Source organism: Magnolia sinica, chromosome 10 (genome assembly GCF_029962835.1).
Source record: "Magnolia sinica isolate HGM2019 chromosome 10, MsV1, whole genome shotgun sequence".
Lineage (NCBI taxonomy): Eukaryota > Viridiplantae > Streptophyta > Magnoliopsida > Magnoliales > Magnoliaceae > Magnolia > Magnolia sinica.
This window is the reverse complement of record NC_080582.1, coordinates 41,400,076-41,426,864: the sequence shown is the minus strand read 5'-3', so window position 1 is coordinate 41,426,864 and position 26,789 is coordinate 41,400,076. Positions and strand designations below refer to the sequence as shown.

Below are 26,789 nucleotides of genomic sequence, written 5' to 3'. Positions count from 1 at the left end.
GTACTCGGAATAATCCTCTCTGACACGCTCTAGCCTTGTGACTTTGACACTCATGGAATTGAGTAACGCGACTCGACAACTTAACGCGTCGGCAGGCTTATTCTTTACACCGACCTTGTGCTTAAACACAAAAGTATTCTCTTGAAGGAACTGGACCCACTTGGCATGCCCAGGGTTTAATTTCTTCTAAGAGTTCAGATATCTTAAGGCCTCGTGATCTAAGAACAAGACAAATTCTTATGGCAAAAGATAATGACGCCAGTAGCGCAACGATTACACTACCGCATAGAACTCTGTCATGGTGGAGTATTTTTGCTTCGCCTCATTCAATTTCTCACTAAAGAAGGCGACAGGGTGCCCTTCCTGACTAAGTACTCCTATGCCAACTCCTGACGCGTCGCAAGCGACTTCAAAAACTTTCAAAAATCCGGAAGTCACGTGACTGGAGCTTCGATGATCTTGACCTTTATCTCCTTGAAGGCCTTCGAGGCTGCCTTCGTCCATTGAAACTCTTTTTTTTTTTTATGCAATCCGTGATGGGAGCCATAATGGAACTGAAGCCTCGAATGAACCGTCTATAGAAAGTGGCCAAGCCGTGAAAGTTGCGCACCTCATGAATACTACGCGGTTCAGGCCAATTGATGATGGTCTTGACCTTCTTGGGATCCGCTGACACACTCTCAACTGACATAACAAAACTTAAGAAGATAACACTGCTAGACATAAACGCATACTTCTTTAGGTTGGCGTACAATTTTTCAGCTCTAAGGATCCCACAAACCTGCCTCAAATGGTTGAAGTGTTGTTCCTTGGTCATGCTAAAAATCAGGATATTATCAAATTAAACGACCAGGAACTTCCCCATGAAGGGCCTCAACACTTGGGTCATCACACGCATGAAGGTACTTGGGGCATTAGTCAGCCCAAAAGGCATGACTAGCCACTCATATAGCCCATCCTTCGTCTTGAAGGCCATCTTCCACTCGTCGCCATGGTGTACACAGATTTGGTGATAACCACTTTTGAGGTCAATTTTCAAGAAGATATTAGCGTTGGCCATCATATCTAACATGTCATCAAGACGCGGTATGGAAAACCAATACTTGATTGTGATTTTGTTGATGGCCCTACTATCAATAGACATCCTCCATGTGTCATCCTTCTTAGGTGTAAGAAGGGCGGGCACGGCACACGGGCTCATGCTCTCTCGAATGAAACCCTTTTCTAGGAGCTCATCAACCTGCCTCTTCAACTCTGCATGCTCCTTTGGATTCATTCTATAATGAGGGAGGTTTGGTAGAGTCGCCACAAGGACTAAATCAATGACATGTTGTATATCCCTCATAGGGGGAAGATCATCCGGTAGATCATCAGAAAAGACATCACGAAACTCATCCACTACCGGAATGGCCTCAGTGGGTAAACTCTACACTAGACTCTAGTGCACTCTCCCTAACCACAAGGGCATACACCATCGAGTCCGACTCAGTCTCTCGCTCAAAGTCTTTGGCATTTAGAATATGGAGAGGCTTAGACTTGGACTTCGATTCCTTCAATTCCTTTGAGCCGCTCACACCACTCTTTGTGATGAACTCCTTTCCGGTCGTGTTCTTGGGTGGGAGAGGATTTAGCTTGACTTTCGTGCCCTCAAACCAGAATGTACACACAATCGAACCACCAAATATAGTGACATCCCTGTCATAGAGTCAGGGCCTACCCAAAATGATATGACCAACATCCATGGGAACAACATCACACCAAACTGTCTTTATATGATCCAAACTAAATAGGAACAAGACAATGGTGTGAGACTGGAATGAAAGTCTCATCAACCTAAGACACTTAATAGGGTTGAGGATAGGCTTCAAGTTTCAAGCCCAAACGGCTCACAGTGCCAGTTGATATTACGTTGGCATAACTACCACTATCCCCGATCATCTTGCAACACTTATCACCATATTTTGCGTAAGTATAGAAGATCGTATTGTGACGCCAATCATCGGTGTTCTTTGATTGTGCAAACGCACAACGCACAACCGCAAGGGCCGCAAACTCTTGCGCTCCCTCTTCCTCATCACTAGGGATTTCTGCTAGCTCATATTCTTCCTCCTCACCGTCACTTTCTGGGGGCTCTACTTCTACTTGCCCATCAATAAGGAATACCTTGGTGCCCTCTTTCGTGTCACAGTGGAGGGGAAAGTGACCAAACCCCTGACATCTAAAACACCTAGTCGCATCGCTTCTGCGCGAGCTAGACCCAAAAACTCCTTTACCCTGATCATCATTGGGCCTAAATTGAGAACTACTAGAAGGCTTGTATTGATATCCAGTGCCAGGCTTAGCCCCAGAAGGGTTAGACTTAGCGCCAGAATCACGAGACTCAAACCGCCTTCCCACAGATGCTTTGAGGTATTGCTCAACCTCCAACACTACTTGATATATCTGTTCAAGAGTGTCCATGTCCTTGGCGAGCAACTCTCTCCTAATATCAGAACGGAGGCCCGTCTTAAATCGAGCAAGAGTGACTACAGGATCCTCTTCAACTTCACACCGAGTCAAATACTCTTCAAACTTCTCAATGTATTCAGCCACACTCATGGAACCTTGTCAAAGAGACTGCCAATCTTCAACCAACCTCAAGTGATAAGAGAAAGCGAGGTACTTCTCCTTTAGAATTTCTTTCATTTCTCCCCAATGGACTATTGGGGGCTCCTTCAACCTTTCTTTCTTTCGCTTCATAGTAGCCCAAAACCTCTTTACTTGGCCCACGAGCTTCATCTTATCAAATTGGACTCGATAAACATCCGACATGTCATCCGACTCAAAATAATGGTCCATGTCCGCCAACAAATCTAGAAAAGCTTTAGGGTTCAAGTGGTCATTAAATGTAGGGGCCTCTACTCTAACTCCCTTGAGGAGTTGCGCATCTAGGTCGTAATGATCATGATGCCCCTCGTGGGGTAGGTGCACGGGTGCGCGCCTATGACCATTTCCTTAGTCACCCCCATTCCCTTGTCTATCCTTTTGACTACCTGCCTGAGATTGGGCATCTTCCCCAATGGCGGGGTTTGCCCGGGTGGAGGTCTCTAGTTGGGTAACGTGCATATTAAGTTGATCCAAGTGTTGGTTAATACATTGTTCCAAGCGCCTACCCAAAGACTCAAACTGCTAGGTTATGTTGTTCATAGACTCTTGTAATTGCTCCATATTTAGCATAGGGTACAAACCAAAACCACGACCAGTACGTGTGGGCATACAACCACTCACTCAACTCAAAAACCCTCTAATGCAACTATATACGTCTAAATGAGACTAAATGATCCTATAGGACCATATGAAGGAAATTACAAAATGCTACTAAAATTTCAGCTATATAACTGCCCAAATAATTTGTTAACGGAAAATTCAGCCATAAAATTTGTGGATTTTCTGACAACAGAAAATTCAGCAGCCCATATTGTGAATTATGGGTCCTAAACAGCCCTATATGAGAAGACTTGATGCATAATGGACATAAATAAACTGAACCCTAAACATGCAATGCATTCCCCTATAAAAACATAAGCTTTGATACCAAATTTGATGCAGGACATGAAATTAAATATAACATGCAAGATTTCAAGCTTTAAATCATACCAATTTTAAACAATCACAAAATTCCATGTCCCACATACGTTCAAACATTCAACAAGGGGAATCTATGGGGCTTCAAGCCTACACAAGTTTAGGGCTGGATCAAATAAAATTATAAACCAAACAATGCCTAAAGGAGTGAAAGATTCATCCATTCTTGCAATGAATTGTTCCCCAATTCAAGAGATTCACCATGTTTCAATTCGGGAGAAAATCTAGGGTTTGCAAATTTGGGAATACTTGGGATTTGGGATTATCTAGGGTTAAGGCCTTGGATTTAAGGCGAGAGAGGAGAGAAATTGAGGAAAGATCGAACCTGAGGCGATCCACGCGCGTGGACAGCAACTAGGCCTAGGTGCACGTGCGTGATTCCTTGTCCGCACGTGTGTGGGGCCAATGAAATCGAAAAACGATTCCTAAGGTAGGATCGGCCAGGGGAGGCCCACTTCCATACCAAATTTTGTGTCGATCCGCTGTTCAATTTGTGCGTGGTGCTCCGCCGAAGTTTCAGCCCCTCTAATGGGCCAGAATCTGAAAATCTGCTGTAAAAGAGAACTTGGGTATTAGAAATGGTGAATCTGAAGATGGGAGGGATGTAGAAGATGATGGATGTGGGGTGTAAGAAGTGGGGATGATTTAAGAAGGTTGCGGCTTCGTACCACGGTAGTTAGCCCTTCGAGGAAAGGAGGGTTTTGCACCCAATTCGATTCTTCAACTCAGAGAGATAGAGAAAAAGAAAAACGCAAAATTTTATTCATAAACTTAATTGGAAAAAAAAATACCTACATGGGGTTGCTTATTTATAAGAAAACCCTAAACCCTAAAAGCCAATTTTATCCTCGCGCCATGTGCGCACACTAATACTTAGAGATGAAGTAACTAAAATAATAACTAATCTACACAATCAAAACCGTTCATGATGTTTTCAATAACGATAATAGCCAAAACTCAAAATCCTAGATCATCTAGGATAGTGGGCCACGATCATGAGATCCAATAGTGGAATCCATATGATGATCGGGTCCACCCCAATGCTCTATAGCACAGCCCCCTAACTAAGAGGTCCTCCATAGATGCCGTCGTCGATCCAGATTGATAGTGGAGCCCTCCTCCTCCCTGAGTACGTGCGTAGGGTGGGGGGCGTGCGCGTGCGCATGATGTCCCCATTATGGGGTTTATGAATTATTAGAACTCATCGACTCACATTTTACCAAGATCTTCGGTTTCTATTCCGAAGCAAGTAATGGGAAACCTTATATATACTACAGGAATTTTCTATGAATGATGTACCAATCCGACATAGATCCAAGATATTTCATCGAATCATGTGATGAAGGATTCAACTCGTACCCTGAACCGAATTCTTATAGGAAAAAAAAAAAATAGAAAGAAAGAAAGAAACAGCAAACCTTGAATGGAAGAGACCAGAGAAGGGTGATAGATCATGAAGCCTAGACACTTCAATGCCTGAGCAGCTCTGCGAGAAAAGGGGGGGGAAAGGATTAAATAGAAATGTACCATAATAGGGAAAGGATCCAATGCTAACTCCAATATCCAAATATATGTGGCAGTGTGTTCGAGATCTGGACAAATCATGATTGGGCCCTATCGTGGATGGAGTAATATGCCGAAAACCACATAGCTGATTATTCTACTAAAATGAACATAGACCTTTGCTTGAACTTCTTTTCTAACTGTTCAGCTGTCATACTCATAAGTCAGAAAACCAGTGGGTAGGATTACCTGATTTGTGAGTTTCATGAACACCCCATACACAGTAGAGACCAATAACTGAGTAGTCTGAACCTCATACATGCTCACCCCAGGTACAAAGGTTGATACTTGATAGCTAACATTAATGATGTAGCATGGAAAACCTCTTAATTAAGGTTCTCTTGATTAATCAAGAAAACCAATCTTATAAACTAGGGTGAGATTCCCAAATGGGACAGAGAAGAAGGATTCTCTTGCAATGCCAATTTAGCTGGTAACATGAATGCGCGATCATGCATTAAGGGCCCGATGCACGTGTGCTAAAGGACACCTCAGGCATGAAACGGCTTTCTTTCTTGCATGAGGTGGCATGCTCATGGACCAGAATCCCCTACAACACCTGTTTTACGGGTGTGGAAAGCTGAATCTCTTTGAGGGCGCAAAGTGTTGCATATGTGAAATCAACTGTCCATGAAGTGCAGCTCTTGATGCTAGTCCCTGGACTAAAAGTCAGACAGCTCAACAACTCAGGTGGGCCACACCACAGGGAACACTGGGGATGGGACAATAACCACAGGTTCTTGAGTGGGGCCACCATGGTATCTTTCATTAAACCTGTTCATCAGGTATGACTCTTGAGGGTTAAGGGAAGATACAGAAATCGACCTGATCCAAAACTCAGGAGGCCACAACTTGTTAACTTAGAGGTTTTAGGTGCAATTTTACATGGTTTCCATTGGAATGGACCATCTGAGCTTTTTATTGGGTTGATCTTTTGTACGTACAGTGAACATGAGGATTCTGACCCGTTGGAAGGAGTGGATTTCACATAGAGACTATGGTGGGGACCAAAGTTCATGGGTTTTTACACGGCATCACGCTGCTTTAGGTGTTATAGACAATTCCATTGCCATGCAAATGCATGAAACGGCATGCTTATGCTTATAAGTATGAGGTGTATCCTTGCATGTGTGAGAATGTGATCTCATAGAATGAGAATGCTATCAAGAATGTTATATCATAAAGTGAAAGTGCTAGCTCTAATCCTCTAAACAGGTGTCTCTTTTATGTACTCTCTCACGCTATCCATGCGGGTGCTCCGAATGTGAAAATAAAAACAAATAAATGAAAAGGAGCATCTCCTCTCTTGCTTGAGAACTTCACAGATAGCTATCTCTATCATAAGGGATTTGTCTCTCTAATCTTGTTTAATTAAGGAAAACATTAATTAAGAGATCTACTACTCTACAAGCATTATCAGATCCCTATCTACCGGGAATTATCCACACTATGATTCAGAAATGTTGTGCTATGTTGGGATTAACGAACATACTGTTGACAAAGCAGATCACAATGCTACCAGTGGATAGTGTTGACTGACCACTTTTTAGTGTGACATTGGTAGAAGTGGATATAGTATCAACATATCCACAAATCAGTTTGGGGACGAGAAGCAAGTAGGGTCACACAATTTCGTGTTCACGGAAAGTGCAATAGCTCATTGTGTTTGTCAAGTCTCGATTGGAAAATTGAGACCCATGTACTCGATTAGGGATCATCATGTGTCACTGGTTCAGTGATAAGGGAGCCTCAATTGTTGACCTGCTTCAAGGAGAGAATCTAAAGTGAATATTGCAAATAGCTGTTCTGGATAGTTTGTTGAGCAAGATTGGAAAAATCAGCAAAAGTAGCATGGTTACAGGAATCCCATATGGATTCTTATCTCCAAGGCCAAGAACTACAGAAAACCATCACTGGTTAGATGCCAATCCACCAGAAAACACTCCGACAAATGCAGCACTATGGAAGTGGAAAATGGAAGGCCATGTTTATCATCAAAGAATCATTACAAAAGTTTTTAGAGGACATTTAGATATTTAGGAAGCTATGATGCTCCGTGCTCGGGACCAATCTGTTGTAATGTTCTAACAAGAAAATGATGCATATAGGTAGATCCTACAAAAAAAGATTGGCACAATAATGTGGGTTCAAGCTGTAGCTCAATGGAAGCTGTTGATGCAGTTTTCCGGCAGACCCTTCGCGGTTGACCCTCCTAAACCTGCACAGGTGCAAAAGAGAAACAAAGGAAACCCTGGCTAGTGCAAGGGACTCTCCGATGCCTAAGTCAGGAACGGGGTCTTTTTTGTAGGGTAGGGTCTTCAGAAAAGAGACACCAGTCGAGTGCTAAGGTAAGAATAAGCGTACCTCCTCTCACTGTTGAGGGAAAAACTGACAAGTCGATAAGTCGGTTTATAGAATGGACCAACTCCACTTAACCAGCACGGGCCCAGTAAAACCCGAGCTTGATAAAGCGTCTACGTCCAAAAACAAGCCGACCTTCAAGGAGGTCGATGTAGCTGTAAGGACACACAAAGAACACGACTACGAGCCCATTCGAATAAACCATGTTCTGACCTAATAGGTCGATTACAGATCGACCATAGGTCGGTCATAGGTCGGATATAGGTCGACCATAGATCGACCCCAGATCGGTTACTACCCGGGCATAGCTCAGTCATAGCTCGGCCATTGGACGGCCATAGATCGGCCAACGTCCGGTTACAGGTCGGCGACATCCCGTGACAAGGTCAAAGACCATTAGCGTCCAGCTGAAGGGAAAACGGATCCCCTGACCCAACCATTGGTCAAAGATGATGAATGTTGATCTGTCAAGAAGATCGGAGTCGCTTATTCCCGAGTCGTCACCCGCCTATGGGAGCCAACCTAAATCCGAGCTAGAGATTCGAGGAATCTCCTAACATCCCAAAGATCTCTCCCCAGATCTTCGGGGGATAAGATCAGATCCCGATAATTTCGGAAGCCGGTAATCTCGCAAAAATCCCGGATCCGGACGGATCTCCAAGATATCAGAACGAGTCCTCGTGCAATTGGACTCCCTTCCCTATATATATAGGGGTATCCCCAGCCATCAGAGGTATGCTTATTCTTACTCTAGCACTCGATTGGTCTCTTTTCTAAAGACCCTACCCTAGAAAAAAGACCCCGTTCCTGACTAAGGCATCGGAGAGTCCCCTACACTAGCCAGGGTCTCCTATGTTTCTCTTTTGCACCTGTGCGGGTTCAGGAGGGTCAACCGCAGAGGGTCTACCGGAAAACTGCATCAACAGAAGCCATGGCATGTTTTAACATTGAGGTCTCAGGTTTAAGTTGAGCTTGCATGTCAAAAAAGAAAGAAAGAAAGAAAGACAGATCAGGACACAAACACGAGAAAGTATGCCGATCTTAATGAAGGTGGCAAATATCTACAATGAAATATCCCACTTTGTATGACGGGTCCAAGATCTGAGAAACTTGGATAATCATCACCACCACCACCAGCATCATCTAAGCCCTATCCTAACTACTTAAGGTCAGCATCAGTGAAACCCGGATGCATAGGATAATCAACCGAGGATCAAGGCATTTAGTGGCTTCATGACAGTTGTTGGTTGGACATAACCTACACCTAGAATTAGACCCTTAATCAGACCAAGCAGATGGTTGGACTCTCAATTAAGTAGAATGGGGATATTTTCTCTACAAAACAGAAGAAGCCCAACATCAATTAGTAGAAACAATTAGACTATAAGGCCGGAAATAGTGGCCCAGAAAAAAGAATATTCGGGCATTACCACAAAATAGATCGTGAACACCACCGTGTTAAAGGTATGAGTAGCCAAGTAACTTCACCCACAATTGTAGAGTGAATATTTCCTAAATAAATGTTACAGAGCATAGTTATCATGTTCGAAGAAGAAAATGGCAAGGACAAGAATGTAGACATCTCATTCACAGACAAGGATTTAAGTAGCAGTTTTCAAGTGCGACTTGCGAGGGGACTAAAACTGATACGACTTGCACTGTATCAGTTCATTTCAGTCTTATTTCAATTGCATATTGTATGGTGACTCATTTCATTTCGGACTAGAATGAATACATCTCGGATGATCCCGTATCATAGAGTCATATCGGATTATATTTAGAATCGTGTTCACAACTATGTCTTCTGTCAAAAATGCCAAGCACATTGCCTTGACAGCCTGTTTGGATAGTGGTTAAAGAAAAGGAAAGGTAGGAAATGAAAAGGGTTTTTCCATTGATGTGACTTTTGTGCTGTTTGGATAGGGGAAAAAAAGTGGATTGACAAAGCAAGCGCCTTTTCCATAGTCAAGATTCTATAGCACAAGATATGAGGTGATTATTGTGAGACATATGATATTTAAACGTGCCATGTAATCCATGGGAATCTATATTTCAAGTACTAATGGATATAATCATTGGATAAAACTATTACTATCTATTTTCTTTTCCCTTGGATTCCACATCCAAACAGGCCATGATGTCACATGTTCAAAGTGGTTCCTCCGGTAAAGAAGGAATCGGCGCATATCTAGCGTCTACATTCACTCTGAGAGGTGACACGAGTACGCAGAAGATCAACTATAGCATAGATAGGATAGTCGATATGGGTGTTCACATCACTCTGACAGGTGACATGAGTAAGTTCGTGAAACTGTATAAGTACCAAAAAATCACACGGTTGTGATGGTAGATAATTCAGTGAACCCCATGAAGCAAGTGGGTGATCTCACAATCTTACTCATCAAAAGGAATTCAAAAGTCTTAGAGAATGTGCAGCATGTTTCAGGACTAAAAAAGAACATAGCATCAATGCCTCAGACTACATAGATAAGACCGGTCAACATGAGATGAAAGATCTTCGGCATGCACAGGTGGGCTTGTGTCAACTCTGAAGACTGATGGTGATGATGTAAAAAAGAAATGGTTCATGCTCTCCCTTTCCTAGAAATGTGATAAGGAACCATTTGTGTTGGTTGTTAGTTTGGTAAGGTGCACATGCCGCCTTTTAAAGTATTAGAGGTATAGAGAGTGCAAGTGATGTATTTATAGTGATGTACTTTTATGTGCTTTTTGGTGTGTGCTTGTACAGTGTTGGATGCTCCTGTGGAGCATGTTTTTATATCTCTAGTATTGTAATAAAAGGTGTGTGTGTGTGTGTGTGTGTGTGTGTGTGTGTGTGTGGGTGGGTGGGGAGGGGGGGATTGTAGCCCTAACACACAACGAAGCTACTTTCTCAAATCTCTCTCTCTCCTCTCACACTTCTCCTTCTCTTTTCTTTTTCCCTTTCTCTTCCTTCCACTTCCTAAACTCACCCAAACCTACTTGAAATCAAAGCCTACACACTCACGTTGAAGTCTGTTGCAGAATTTTGCTAACATCAGCAACCGTACAGCCAATGTCAGCAAATGTCCCCTTTGTATGGATAGAACTAGATCGGGAAAGGCATGGTTTAATAGAGCATAATTTTAGAAGCTTTATCATATGTTTTGGGGAATTTTTAGAAAAGAGTTGAGGTGTGTTTGGACCCCTTCTTTCTTTTGGCCGTAAAACCCTTTAAAAAAACTCATTTTTGAGATTTCTCCCAACTCGAATGATTTTTCTCAGATTTGACTCTGTAGGTAGGGTCAGTTTTACCCTATCAAGCTATCCATAGCCTTATTTCTGGTTGTTTAGGGGTGTCAACAATCTATCAATGAGGTTTGTGGACTAGGAGTGCCTTTTTTTTGGGTCCTAGGGTCTGATTATACACTGGAGCTCTTGGTGTATGGGCCGGTGGCTGATCTTCCTTGTGAGGGGCTTGATTCAAGTCCTCCTTGCCCTCGGTTGCTGGATTTACCTTCTGTAGTGGTTTCTAGACCCCCCAAGCCATCATCTAGAACCCAAATTTACATAAATCCGGTGTTTCTTCCTATTGTGTGTACACTTCTTTGAGTTGTTTGTTGCTTAGGGTTTGTGTTTGTGGCCCCTTGTGGAGGACAAAATCCCGTCTGGATCTGGTGTGGGATCTTTGGAATCCTTTGTTGATGACAATTGTTAAGTTGAATGGTAACAATTATTTATGATGTGCTCAATCAGTTAAGTTGTTTTTAGGAGGAAGAGACAAACTCTCCTATATATTGGATAAAGCCATGGATCTTACAAATGGAAATTTCAAGACTTGGACCAAGGAGAACTACCAAGTCATAGCTTAGCTACTTAACAATATGGATTCTACTGTGACTAATTCCATCATGTTTCTGACGTCTACCAAAAGGATATGGGACACCCTTCATAATATCTATTCAGAAGCCCAAAATGTATCCAAAATTTTCCAGTTGATCTCTGATATCGGGAAATTTCAACAAAATTCAAAATCCCTGAAGGAGTTTTTTTTTTTTTAGCTCTTCAAGGTATGTGAGATGATTTGGATCTGTCTCCTCCCCTCCCCTCCCATTGTAAAATGGACTATGAACATGCATTGAAGCAGCGTGAAGAAACTAGAATTATGCAATTTCTCTCAAGCCTCAACTCTGAGTATTACGGTGTTCGAAAACATATTATAGTCAAGGACCTTCATCCTTTAACAGTTATCAATGCCATATGTCAAAGGGTCTATACATCATCCACCTCTACTTCTGTTTCGTTTGATCAATTTGCATATGCTCCTTGGGATCGGCATTCCTTTAGCCATGGTTCTAAAGCTCCAGTTTGGAGTGCTCAGGAACGTCGATATGATAGTGGATTAAGTAACCAAGGCAGGGTCGTGACACTGATCGCGATGACCATGGGAGTTGTGGCCACAGTGGATGAAGATGTGGACGTGATGACGTGATGGACCTCGCCTCTGTACACATTGTTGGGGCAAAAATCACTCTGCTAATAGATGTTGGGATCTTTTTGCACATCTATCTTGGGTCGGTGTATCTGAGTAGTGCCTTTACTAGTTTCGAGAAGACTTCATAGCCGACTGGAATAAAGAAGTCCTCCTCAGGCGATTTTGTTCTTTTGTCTCATGAAGCCTATTGTTGAGTGTGAAATATTGTATACTTCCCCCTTATTGTGCATTGGTTTTATAAGCATATATGTGTTTAATTGATCTAATTACATATGTTTTGCTATGCAAGGTGATTTGGAGAGCTAAGATGAAAAGAATGATTAAAAAGAAGATTTAATGCTCAAAGAATGAGCAAGCGAAGAATTGGAGATTTAGAGGTCATTAATGAAGAATTCAAGTGCCAAAGATCAAAGAAAACCAAATACAAAATAGAGAGAGAAGACTGAAAAAATCACAAAGTACATCAACAGAAATAACAAATTGTTCAGTCCCACCTAAGGTTGGTTCGGTCCGACAAAATGTGCATAGAATAGTCCAACGATAAATTGTAATTTTCAAAGATAATTCGGCTTGACACTTAGGTCCGACCGAAGACATGTTCGATGCCATCGAAGGAGTGTTCAGTGTGACCTAAGGGAGACATAGACTTCAGGCATACTTTGGAGAAATTAGGCTATAGCCGAAGAAATATTCTGTTGGACTCGGTGCAATTTCATTGCAACCGAAGGCTATCGTCGGTGCAATCGAAGCGTAACATAAGTTTGTATAATTAAAGTCGGTTCCAAGTCAGTGCGAATTTTTCCTATTTAAAGGGGTGTTCTAAACCATCCTAGATCCAAATTAGACCAGATGAGAGAAAGCAAGGAATTGCAAAGCTTTTACAGAGTCCTTCTTCAATCCTTCGGTTCTTCTTCGATTTTTATGTTTTTGTTTGAGTTTAGTTCAATCATGCCTATGGTTGGCTAAATCTCTTAGCTAGAGCTAAGAAGTGAAGCTTGTAGTTGTTTTTAATGTCTTAATTTATTTTGATTCAAGTATTTGGTTTAATTGTTGAACAATTCATTGATATTAGTTTGAATGAAGATTTATTTTTAGTTTACTTTGAACCATTGTTAACTCCGACCAGATTGGATGCTTAGGAAGGCTAAGAGTGATTGCTTATCTATTTTGCAAGGGATTGATCTGTAAAATCCATTGATCAAATCTATTTTGGTTTGTGAATGATGATTTAACCGCTCTATTATCCAGCTAGATAGGATAGGACTTCGATTCCAGTTGAATAATCTAATTGAATCAAATGAATTAGATATTAAAAATGGCTATAAGTGGATCCTTAGTGCTCTAGTGCTTTGCTTTATTGAATTTTCCTTTAAATTATCTAACTTTCAATCATACTTCTTTCTTAAAAGCCATTCTCATACTTAGTTTTAGTTCCAATTCTAATTCTAAAGTATTCTATAAAACGCACAAATATAAGTCATTGTGGGTTCGACCTCAGTCTCATCGAGTAAAACTACATCACAGCCCTGCACTTGGGGTTTGCATCGATCACCTATGATGCATTGATGCAACTTCATGTTATGAGGTTCCTGACACTTCCAGAGTTACTATAGCCCAGTCAAGTACTGATCTCCATGTGTCCTCTTCTCCTTCTTCCTGAGTCATGGACTCAGGAGTCACCTCTCATATGACTGGTAAGGCTCATCTTTTTAGTCCTTATCTTTCTTTTAGTCAGTCACATTTTGCCACTGTTGCGGATGGAAACCAAACTCCTGTATCTGGAACTGGTTCCATCGAGCTTCCTTCCTCCTTAGATTTGTCGTCAATTCTACATGTTAGTTCTATTATTTGTTAGATCTCTTACGAAATAATTAAATTGTTTAGTAACATTCTTTCCTTCTTATTGTGTGTTTCAGGACCTCCAGACAAAACAGCTGATTGGTGGAGGCCATGAACATGAAAGCATTTACTTCTTAGATGATGCACTTGTGATAGGAACTAGTGCCTTGTCCTTAGATAAGGAGTCAAGTGTCTAAATGGTATAGACGCTTAGAGCACCCATCCTTGTCTAGGTTAAAACCCTTATTTCCTTCATTTTTTGTATTTAAATCTTTATGTAATGAAATTTGTAAGTTCTTCAAACATCGCCAGACCATCTTTCCTCCTAGTTCATCTGAGAGGAAACCCAGACCATTCGAGCTAGTCCACTCTAATGTTGGGGGTCCTACTCCTGGTATCTCTCTTTTTTTTTAATCAATATTTGTTACCTTTATTAATGATTGCATTCGAATGACATGGGTTTATCTTCTAAAATCTAAGCATGAAATGTTTGATTATGTTTAAAATATTTTATGAGGTAGTTATCCAATTTCAATGTCCTAACAAAGTTTTGCATTCTAACAATGGGGGCGAATACCTGTCACATGCATTTCTGTCCTTTTTGTAGGAGCATGGTATTTTATCCTATATTTCATGTCCACAAACCCCTCAACAAAACAGTGTGCCTGAACGAAAGAACTGTCACCTTCTTGAAGTCACCCATGCCATCTTACTTGGTATGAAATCTTCCTAAATATTTTTTGGATGATGCCTTACAACAATATTTCTAATTAATCACATTCCACCTCGAATATTGTCACAAAAGTCTTCATCTAAAATTTTGCATCCGCACGATAAATATTTTTCTTTATTTTTGGATGTACATATTTTGTTCAAATCCTTAATGGTAGTAATGAAGAGTTGAGTCCATGGACCACAAAGTGTGTCTTCTTAGGTTACTCTAAATCACAAAAGGGGTATGAATGTTATAACCCTTTGACCAATAGGAGACATGTATTCGTCGTCATCAATGTGACCTTCGTTGAAGACATTCCTCACTTTTCTGGTGAATGGAGATCTTTACATAATTCGCTTATGAGTCAGGGGGGCATGTGCAATCTAACTCTACACCCCTAACAATCTCGTCTTAGTGATGCTCTCACTCCTGTCTAAAAGCCCATCCTTGTGTATCATCAACGAACTAAATCCTCTACTGATAAACCGCTCCTCATTTCATTTGCTTCTGCTGGTGGTTCAGGTATAAGCTCTATATCTCCTAATGATCTTTCCATTGCCTTACACAAGCCTCCTCGCTCATGAACTAAGTATCCCATTAACAATTTTGTTTCATATCACCATCTTTCACCTTCATTCCAGTCTTTTGCAGCCAATGTTCTAATTATCTCCGATATTATCTTTATCTCCAGCTCAGCGATACCGATAACACTGGTAGCATCAAAAATTCTAAGTATTAGCAATGTATCGCTAAGAATCGACAACGTATCAATATCGCTAATGTAATCGTCAATATTTTCAACTATATAAATTCTAGGTGTCGCTTGTATTGCCAATGCATCAATATCGCCAATGTATCGTCAATATTTTCGACAATGTAATTTCTAGGTAATGCTTGTATCATAAGTGTATTGATGATATTTCAATAATATCGCCAACGTATTGATATCATCAAAATTTTGTTTATTAGAAAAAAATTTATTTCAAATTTTTTTCGTGGGCACATGTATGTGGTGTTCAATTTGTCATTGATAATATTGATAATATCTCAATATTATCGATATCGCAACATGCGAGATATTGAGATCACAATCTTTCATTTCATTTCCAATTGTTGATGATTTCTTGGTGAAATATGATGTGTTGTTGATATTTTCCAATATCGATGGACGTTTAGATGGAAGGATGGATGGTTAAATAGGCCGGAGGGGATGGTTGGACTAATTTCTTACAACAAAACGTGATATTAAGGCCTCATTAAATGAAAACTTGTTATGTACGGAGTCTTTTTGCAATTTTTTTATTTCTAAATATGCGAATATGTACATTTTAACATCTCCTGAAGTTTTGCTGAAAATTCCACCATTTTTCCCATGTTTCCCCGCATTTCCAGTTATTAGCGATATTATCAACGATATCGATATTGTTTCCGTATCCCTGGCCACCGAAACCTGTAGCGATACCGATACTTTGAACACTGTTTGCAGCTTTCATATCCTCCTCGGTTACCCCACATAATTTGAAAGAAGCTATGAGTAGTCCTGAGTGGACTAAGGCTATGATGGACGAAATGTAGGCACTGGAGAAGAACAATACCTGAGATTTAGTTCCCTTACCTGAAGGCAAACAAACTATTGGATGTCAATGGATTTATACCATTGCGTATCTTCCAAATAGTTCTATTGATCATTATAACACACAGTTAATTCCAAAGGGTCATACTCAAATATATGGCGCAGACTACTTTGAGACTTTCTCTTGTGGTTAAGTTTAACTATGTTCAGGTAGTTATATCCATGGCGGTAAATTTCTCTTGGCCCTTATTTCAACTAGATGTGAAAAATGCGTTCTTACATGGTGATCTTGCCGAGGAGCTTTATGTGGCTCAGCCCCCAAGTTTTTTTATGCCTCTTAACTCACGCCTTGTTTGTCATTTAAAGAACATTTACCATCTCAAATAGTTCCCACGTGCCTAGTTTGATAAATTTACTTGTGCTCTTCTAGATTTTGGATTTGTTCGCAACCAAGCCGATCGCTCACCATTCATCTGTCGTCAGCCTACAGGGATTATGGTGTTGATTATCTATGTGGATGACATTGTATTATCATGTGATGATACTGAGGGAATGGTGCAAATTAAATCTTTTCTCAAAACTCGATTTGAGATCAAAGATCGTGGGACTCTTCGGTATTTTTGGGGTATTGAAGTTGCTCAGTCTAAATTTAGAGTTATGCTCTCTCAAAGGAAATATGCCCTTGATCTTCTCTCCAATACTGGAAAGCTAGGATGTAAGTCTTCTACCACACCTATGGATATTATTTACAAAATCAGTCATGATGATGGTGAGCTCCTCTCTGATCCTTAGATGTATCGGTGGTTGATTGGCCAATTTATCTATTCACTATTACTCGGCCAAATCTTTCGTATGTTGTGGGTGTTGTGAGTAAATTCATACATGCCCCTCACACCGCACACCTGGCAGTAGTGTATTTGTGGGATCTTGGTCCTTTATAACACCGCTTGTGCACACATGTGTCCAACCCGCTTCGTTGATTGACTGTTCACCACATCCTGGTGTACCTAACAACCCCACCCAAGTGATTTGTGTAGGATGCCTTCAAAGCCCCTGTCATGTTGACCATGTTGTCTCTACAGTTGCAACAGTGAAAACCATGCGTTAATTCGACGCTCCGTTAGTGAGATATGACCCGTTTAATCCACAGCCCAAATTATGTATCTTGTAAGACAAGCAAACTTCATTGTGCTAAGCCCATGTGGGCCTAAAGCCCACTTTCTAGAATATATAAATTATTACAAGATAGGACAATCACTACATGACAAATGAAGAGCCAGCACATACGAGACAATGCACTACAAGACAAAAATGGGTTCTACCCTAAAATCCATCATTAGCCCTCTCCCCATGCCTAAGAAACTAATCATGGCCCATGTCCACCTCATCCTATATGTGTATTTAATGCATGCCTTGTTTTGTATCACATCACTTCAAACAACCAATTGAAACACTCCACTCAATCATCCACTATGCATTACCTACAACCCGCAATCCTTATCCATCCACTAGCCAATGCATGCCTAGATTTCATCCACCTTAGCCAATGCATGCTTAGCTCCATCCACCTCATCCATCCACTACCCACAACATACACCACCTTCCACCTCACTTTTAGCACCAATAATTTGCTGCATCATCTTGCCACCTCAACCCCCATTCTTTATAAAAGAGTATAGCCTCTCTTACACATACTTCTGTTGCACTTAGAAATTTCTGGAATTTTGAAAAAGAGTGAGAGAGAGTGGGGCCAAGGTGTGGCTAACCATCAAACCTAGAGGGAGTGGATCACTCATCATCATCCAGCCATCCATCCATTTGAGGTGAGTATACACCCCCTCCTCCCATCCTCCTCTTTCCTTCTTCCTTTTGTATTTTCTTGATGTGTGTGGGGCCCACTGGTGTGGAGCCCCTATGTGCATGTATGGCTGGCAATGGTGGTCAATAAAGTAGCCCACGTTAGTATGGTCCACCAGGATGAATGTTATATCCACACCTTTCACATGTAATCCCATTTTTCTATCTGGACAGCCAATTTTAAAAATTGTATAAAATCAATCGTGTTAAGATCTGAAGTGAAACTTGGTGGTAGTATGTATCACACTATGAGGTAACTCTGGACCAAATTTTGTGGCAATCTGACGATCCAATCTCCCATAGCATCAATTTTACTTGGTTGTTGTCCAACAGCGCATAGATGGCCCCGATTTATAGAAAACGGACCCATTTTTTGTCCCTTTATTGAACCCAATAGAAATATTTATTTTGCTGGGTTTGTAGTAAATCAGAGTAGCTTTCCAACAGTGTATAATACGCCTCAATCGGAGTATGGACGATTGAGATCTTGGCCTGTATGAAAATGTATCTAAGGGCTTGTTGTGGCTACATATTATGTGGGTGATTCCAACGGTCAGATCTTAAGATTTTTCCTTAGCTTACTCGAGTTAGTTAATGATCATGTGTATGGTCCCTATGGTCAGATTCTTTATTGATAAAATTTAGGAAATTCTGGACCGACAGATACTTCCATAAGGATAAATCTTGAATTGTTATGTATGATCCAGATCGATCCAAGACCCAGTATGGTTGGAAACCTCTATGTATACTGAATGATGTATTTAAAAACCATCCGTCGGCTCAAATTTTTCAACAGAGAATCTGATCATAGAGAATTGAGAGCACTAGTGATTTATTTGTTTTATTAGTTTATCCAATCTGGACAGCCATGTGCATTGATGTGTGTGTTTTATCTATGATTTGCTAGCATGTGGGCCCCACTTGCCATTGGATCTATTTCCTTTCTTTTGCACTTTTTCTGTTTGCTGAAATTTTTCTAGGCACCTAACTGTATGTTAGCCATCGTGTTGGTCCTTGTGCATGGGTAGAAGTCCAAAGGAGTTGGGGTATGTATATGCCTTTGCGATTTTGTATTTGGTTATGTGGGATCTCATGGTGACGTATTTCATGAGTGGATGTTTTGTATGGTGGCCACGTGATGGCCAGTTGGGTGAGATGGTTTATGTTGAAGCCTTGTGATGGCCAAGTTGTTGATATTATTAAGAAGGTTTGAGAATGATGTGTTATGGCCACCCCGGGCTTAGATCTTGAGATTGGAGATGCCTATCCTCCAATAAACCCGCTACGCTTGGCCAATTGGGTCATCTTTTGTCGTGTGTCGAGTGGGGGTGAGCACTGTAGGATATTTGCAAGAGTCATTTCCATTGTCGGGACCGGGAAAGGAAGAGGGTGACAAGCCTACCTACCATCATGCGTCGGGTCATGGTGGGTGGTATTCCGACTGCCGAGGCCGGGTAGGGTGAAACAAATCAAGGTCCCTCATCTCTCTTTTCTTGTCTTTGTCCTCAGTCTTGCATGTGCCTCGTTTTCCATTAAACTTACTGTCTGTTAGCTCTCTTACTAAATCAATATATTGTTTCATTACCTTCTTCCCTTCTCATTGTTTGTTCCAGGACCTACGGATGAAAAGAGTGATTGGTGGGGGGCATGAGTGAGGAGGTGTTTGTCTTCTCAGTAATAAACTCATTGCCGCTTCTAGTACCCTTTCTCTAGATCGAAAGTCCATGACACGGTGGCACTGCCACTTAGGCAACCCATCAATAGCTAGATTGAGAATTTTGTTTCCCTCCTTATCTGTCACTAAACCGTTATGCTGTGATCAATGTTGTCGTGTGCGATCGCATATGCGTATATCCATATGCAAATGCATATGCGATCATGGCGCATATGTGGCATATGCAAAAATATGCAATCGCATATACAATGTATTGGCCATGGCACAATAAATTTTTTTATTTTATTTTTTTGCAAAAAAAAAACAAAAAAACAAAAAAACTAAAAACTAAAAAACAAAAAAACAAAACAAAAAAAAACAACAACATTTTGCCTTAAAAAGGCTTCTAAATCTCCTCCATTTGCAATATTCTCACTCCAAAACCCTCTTACTCTCTTCTTCTCTTACATTTCTTAATTACAAGTGGTGTCTCTCTCTCTCTCTCTCTCTCTCTCTCTCCTACATTGACTCTCTCTTGGAAGTTGGAAGATCAAGATTCAAGCACTTTTAAGTTTCAAGGAAGATAGCTTGTTGATTTTCTACAATAATAAATAAATAGCTTGTTGATTTTGTTATTACTTCTTGTCAACTATATTGTTGAATGTCGATGATTTGATGTTTAATTCATTGTTTAATTGATTTTTTCTCTCTGAAATGTATTTTAAATATGTAAAATTAGTAATCTGTTAACTTAGAAAAAATTTTACGGAAAAAAATATATGCGATTGTGCGATCGCACAAGATCGCATATGCGATTCGACAACATTGGTTGTGATATTTGTGAATTGTCTAAACATCATCGTGCTATATTTCCTCCCAGTTCTTCTGGGAGGAAACCTCAACATTTTGTTCTGGTTCACTCGGGATGTCTTGGGACCAACTCCAGTTACCTTCGTTTTGGATTTAGATATTTTGTCACCTTTATTGATGATTATTCACACATGACTTGGGTTTATCTTTTGAAATCTAAAAGTGAAGTGTTTGATGCATTTAAAGTGTTTTATCACGAAGTGTACACTCAGCTTCAATGTTTCATCAAAACCCTCCATTTTGATAATGGGGGGGAATACGTGTCTACTACCTTTCTATCCTTCTTGCAGGAGCATGGTATTTTGTCTCGAACATCGTGTGCTCGCACACCTCAACAAAATGGTATCGCAAAATGAAAGAATCATCATCTTCTTGAAGTTGCTCGCACCCTTCTCCTTGGTATGCACACACCTGAACATTTTTGGGGTGATGCTCTTCTAACTGCTACTTTTCTTATTAATAGTATGTCATCACGTATCCTATCTTACAAATCTTCATTTACTATATCATATCCTCACAACAATCAATTTCCTCTACCACCTAAAGTTTTTGGTTGCACATGCTTTGTTCAAATTTTGGATGAACGTAATGAGAAACTTAGCCCCAGGGCAATTAAATGTGTCTTCTTAGGGTACACTCAGAAATGGTATAAATGTTATGACCCCTTAACTTGCAAGAAATATGTTTCTGCCGATGTAACCTTTTTCGAGGATGTCTCTTTTTTTCTCAGCTCCAAGATGATCCATCTGTGATCCTCTTGTGAGTCAACGGGAGCATGACTCTTATCATCTACCTCTTTCAACTAGTGATCACGATGAAACTCATCTCCCCTTCGTTCAGCATCTTGTTGGTGATTTGAGTGACCCTAAGCCTTTGCAAGTATATCATCGTCGAGATAAATCTTCACACGCTCAGCCATCCACCCTTCCCTTCACTTTGGATGTTGGCTCAGGTTACTTTCCTACCTCAAGTTTAGATCTCCCATTTGCCTTGCGCAAAGGGTCATGATCTTGTACACAACACCCCATTAGTAATTTAGTTTCATATGATCATCTTTCACCGTCTTTTCAGTCATTTGCAGCTTCCCTTTTATCACAGACTATTCCTCGGTCTCTCTCACATGCTCTTTAAAATCCTGACTGGACGAAGGCGATGATAGAAGAAATGTTTGTTCTTAAGAAGAATCATACTTAGGAGCTTATGTCTCTTCCTTTAGGGCATAAACATGTTGGATGTCGATGGGTTTATACAATCAAGTTTCTTCCAGATGGCTCCATTGATTGTTATAAAGCCCGTCTTATTGCTAGGGGCTACAAGCAAACTCACGGTATGGATTACTTCGAGACATTCTCTCCAGTGGCTAAGCTTAATTTTATTCGTGTTGTGATCTCCTTGGCCATCAATTTATCCTAGCCCTTGCTTCAACTTGATGTTAAGAATGCATTTCTCCATGGAGACCTTGCAAAGGAAGTCTACATGCATTAACTTCATGACTTTGTTGTTTCCCACAACCCTACACTTGTATGTCAGTTTAAGAAGGCTCTTTATGGACTCAAATAATCCCCGTGTTCATGGTTTGAAAATTTTAGTCAGGCTCTCATGGAGTTCGGCTTTGTTTGTAGTCATACCAATCATTCCCTATTTATATATCGCCAATCGACGGGCATCATGGTTCTCATTGTATGTGAATAATATTGTTCTATCCAGTAGTGATTCGGTTTAAATGTGGGAGGTCAAAGAATTTAAATGTGGGAGGTCAAAGAATTTTTGAAGACTAAGTTTGAGATCATGAATCTTGGTCCTCTTCGCTACTTCCTATGAATTAAAGTTGGTCGCTCCTCATCCGGGTTGGTCTGTCACAACGAAAATATGTGCTTGATCTTCTCATGGAGACCGGCATGTTAGGATGCAAACCTACTACCACCCCCATGGATACTTCGCAAAAGCTTTGGCCAAATGATGGTGCTCTCCTTTCTAATCCTGGAATGTATCGACGACCTGTAGGTCGGCTCATTTATTTGACTATTACTCGCCAAAATCTCTCCTTTGGGGTGGGTGTTGTTAGCCAATTCATGCAAGCTCCCCGTGCTTCACATTTCACGGCTGTATACCGCATACTTCGGTATCTAAAATCAGCCTCAGGTCCTGGCCTCTGCTTTCAGTCGCATGGTCATCTTCATCTTTCTGACTATTCTGATGTCGATTGTGGAAGTAGTACTTATAATCACCGCTCTGCATCTAGCTTTTATACCTTCCTAGGTAGAAATCTTATCACATGGAAGAGCAAGAAGCAACTAGTTGTTGCTCGATCCTCGCCTGAAGCAGAATATCGTACTATGGCTCATGCGACGTGTGAGCTCGTGTCGCTTCACACCCTTCTTAAAGAACTTGGCTATCCTCCTTCGGCTCTTATTCCTCTTCATTGTGACAACCAAGCGGCCATCCATATTGCTCGTAACCCGGTTTTCCACTAGCGCACCAAGCATATTGAGGTCAATTGTCACTTTATTCGGGAGAAAGTTGCCTCTAAAGAAATCATCACCCCTTTTGTTCGATCCGGGGATCAGCTTGTTGATGTTCTTACAAAGTCCTTGAGTCAAGATGCTCTTCATCATGTTCGTGACAAGTTGGGCATGATCAACATCTATGCTCCAACTTGAGGGGGAGTCTAGAGAGTGTTAGTGTATAGTGTGTGTGGTTAGTAGCTCTTTTAATGTAAGTTCATGTGCACACTTTCTTCTTCTCCTGCAGTGTACTATATGCTCTATTCTAATAAAACATTGTGTTAGGGCATGTTTGAATACACACAACATTTTCCCCAAACTCTCTTCTTTCCTCTTCTTCTCTCTCACTCTTCTCCTCTTTTCTCCATACTATAATAATCAAATCATCTTCTACTATCTCTTTGATTTTCCTTAATTGCATTTTTCCAATACAGTTTGGTGGTGTATATATATACAAATGGGATAGCCCCAAATATGGAAAATACAATGAAAGAAAATCAAAGAGATTACTTCAAATCTCAGCAACGATGGAAAGAAATTATCTGTAATTAAAACATTCCTAATATAAAGAAAGATCAGAGAAACTAACCCCTCATGATAACTATTAATTATTTGTGAAGGAGTTCTCAAGCAAGATAAGAAATACTCTTTCTTTCATTCATTTATATTCTCATCCATTTGCAACACCCATTTATGCAGCATGAAAGAGAACACAAACATAGAGACACATGTACATACAAGGGTCAAATGTAGAGAATAATTTTACACTCCATGACACTCCTAATGACATAAACATGACAGATAACATACAAATGCAAGGATATGCCTCATGCTTACATGCATGAGCAGGCCACTTCATGCATGAACTGCCTCTAACATATGCATGTTATAATATTATACTACAAACAAACTTCCTCATGCATGAGCAAGCTACTATGTTTGAGAGGTGCCTCTAACATATGCACCTTATATTATACTACAAACAAACCTCCTCGTGCATTAGGCATCTTTTAGTACAAAGCCAATTCACAGTTGTCAAAATCTTACAATTTACAATTTACGATTTGAGATTAATCTTAGGCAGAACAATTTGAATCCCACCTTGAATCCCTTTTTAGATGAATCATATGATTCTACGATTTGAATCCTACGCTTTACGATTTAAATCTCAATTTACAATTCAAATTCTATTTTTTCTCTTCTTTTTAAATTTATTTGGATTTCATTTTATCTTTTTAAATTGGTGGGGGCTTTAAGAATCATTTAAAAAAGGTCAATTATTTCTTTTATTTTATTATTTATAAGAGAGAGAAGATTTCTGGATTTTGATATTCAAAATTCCAAACCAAAGATATAAAAATATCTTTTTCAACATAATCAAAATGTAATTCTACAATCAATAAAGGTAAAATTAATAAAGAACACTTGTATATCTTTTAAGGTAAATATCTTGAAACAAAAATCATAAAGGAGAAACAAGAGTCCTTCAACCCTATCAAAATAAGTAGACAGTATACAAGTTCTCAATTGCCAATAACATGACATGTATTACTTTTCTTGGAACAATTGATGGGAAATGATGTTTGATGAGTTTTTTTTTTCTAATTTATTTGTGTTTTTCATATTTTTGATATCTTCAACAAATAAGAAAAATCTTACAATTTACAATTAGATGCGATTCAACACCTACTACAATTTGCGACACGATAATGATTTGGACAGTATTTGGGAATGGAGACATGCATGATCATGTACATATAACCATTCTAAGTTGGTAGTGCATGCCAAGGTGATTGGTAGGTGAAGACATTGAAGAGGTGAATCGCAGCTCTATCCCAACTTGAAAATGCCCTCTACCAAAAGTCAAGCTTGCCACCCATAAATGTTCCACATGCATGAGAAAAAACAAAGGTTAGAAGTGATTGACAAACAACAATAACATTGGGGGTATCGGGAGGTTCCCGAGGGCAAAAATGCTTCTAGTGGTTTCGTGGTTGCACAATGGTGCATTTTTCTCCAATTCATTCTTTCATTTTGTTGTACACGATCCTTGGCAGAGTTGGTGATCATCGGTTGTGCACACAAGGTTTTTGTAGGTTTGCTTAAATCACCGACCGGTTGTGGGTGGCAGTGTTTGGAAGCTATAGGTGGCATTCGAGCTTCATGGTGGTGTGTATGGTCTTGATCTTGTTATTTTTCTGTTGGAAGAACAAGGGTGAGGATTTTCATTATAAGTTTGAAGTGGAGTTGCAAATGGTGAAAATAGACAGTTCAAGATATGAGAGCATGGTGGAGTTCTTAATATCTTGATCCCTTTCAAAGAAGCGATCTCTCTAGGCTTCTCTAGAGGTTTTCTAGAATGGATAGTTCAAGATGTGAGAGCTTTGTGAGAGCTTGGGGCTGCAAGGTGCTCATGTTTTGCCTATGATGGTGTAGTCATAAGACATTTCTCTTACGGTGGGCTAATCGGGGAAAGGAGAAAATCTACAAGGTCTTTGCCTACATTAGTAAGTCATGGAAAGCTTGTTCTCTTGCTGCATGTTAGTCACGAAAAGGAGAACCGGTGTTTCTGATGGAGAGAAGATTGGCAGTATTGCCATGTGTTTTAGAGGGATGGATTTGCAGGAAGGAAAGGTGATTGTTGGGGGTAATGGCCAGTCACCTTGGCTTTAAGTAAGGGGCATTTTCCCAAGGGCAAAAATGTATCTTTTGGTTTTGTAGTTGTGTGTAGGTGCATTTTTCTCCAATTCATTTTCTTCCATTTCGTTGCACACGTTAAAAAGCGGAGTTGGTGGTTGTTGGTTGTGCACACAAGGTGTTCGTGAGTTTGCTTGGATTGGCAACCTGTTATGGGTGACGGTGTTTGGCTGCTACATGTCCATTTTCAGCATAATGGTCTGTCCCACCAAATGAGTGGGCTGGCCAATTTTTGGGCCGTAATGCGACCCACCTAATGAGTGGCATGGATCCCACACACATGTGCCTTGAATGACCTTTACATTATCTTACTCATTCTCAGCATAAACGTTAGTGTTAGCAATTGGATAATACTTTCTCAGATAAGAATCGGAGGAAGCTTACAATTCTTCATCGTGGTGTGATGCATCAGAGCAGATGAGAAGGAGGAAACGTGAGGAGCGATGGGCGAGGGCTTGGATTGCCAAAGGTTCGTTGGCAGAGAGTTCTTGGAAGTGGAGAAGAGCCGAGTAGGCGGATGATGCCCTGGCGCCGCGGGAGTGGTCAGAAGAAAGGAGTAAAGACTCGATTTCTTCGATCTGGAGAGCGGCGTCTGCCATTTTCTGAGGGGAGGATGGCAAGAACTGGGGGATGTATTTTTCGCGCCAAATCCAGCACACAGTCGTAAAGAAGCCCCGAAGTATTTCAAATCCACTGGTTGTTTGGCAGCATAAAGTATCAAACCCCCTCGAAAAGGGACGCGGATTGCGTACTACCCCCGCCCGTCCCTAGCTCCGAACGGGCAGTTCTGTGGGCGGGCCCACCGTGATGTATCTGTACATCCAAGCCGTCAATCCCTTTTCTCATATTATTTTAAGGCCTGAGCTAAAAAATGAGGCAGATTCAGCGCTCTAGTGGACCACACCAAATAATAAGCTTGGTTGCATTAAAATGCACAAAGCATTAAATGTCAGTTGCATTAAATGCAACAGTAATCTGGTCCATTTGACCGTTAGATCTGCTTCATTTTTGTTTTGATGCCTTAAAATAATACGAGAAAAGGGATAGACGGCTTGGAT

The 26,789-nt window shown here is 40.6% G+C and overlaps 1 protein-coding gene across 4 annotated transcripts in view; it reads right to left on the bottom strand.

The window, feature by feature from the left end:
• The window catches only part of LOC131258329 (uncharacterized), a 91,572-nt gene extending 65,157 nt beyond the window's left edge, over window positions 1-26,415 (bottom strand). For 2 of the 4 annotated variants that reach the window (XM_058259576.1, XM_058259577.1), the window contains exons 1-2: window positions 26,116-26,415; window positions 5,043-5,110 (exon numbers count right to left, since the gene is read on the bottom strand). In XM_058259576.1, the coding sequence (XP_058115559.1) occupies window positions 5,043-5,110; window positions 26,116-26,330 (283 nt within the window). In that variant the 5' untranslated portion in view covers window positions 26,331-26,415. The remainder of the gene's footprint in view (window positions 1-5,042; window positions 5,111-26,115) is intronic. The other 2 variants (XM_058259578.1, XM_058259579.1) reach the window with 1 other exon arrangement.
• Window positions 26,416-26,789: the final 374 nt, after the last annotated feature.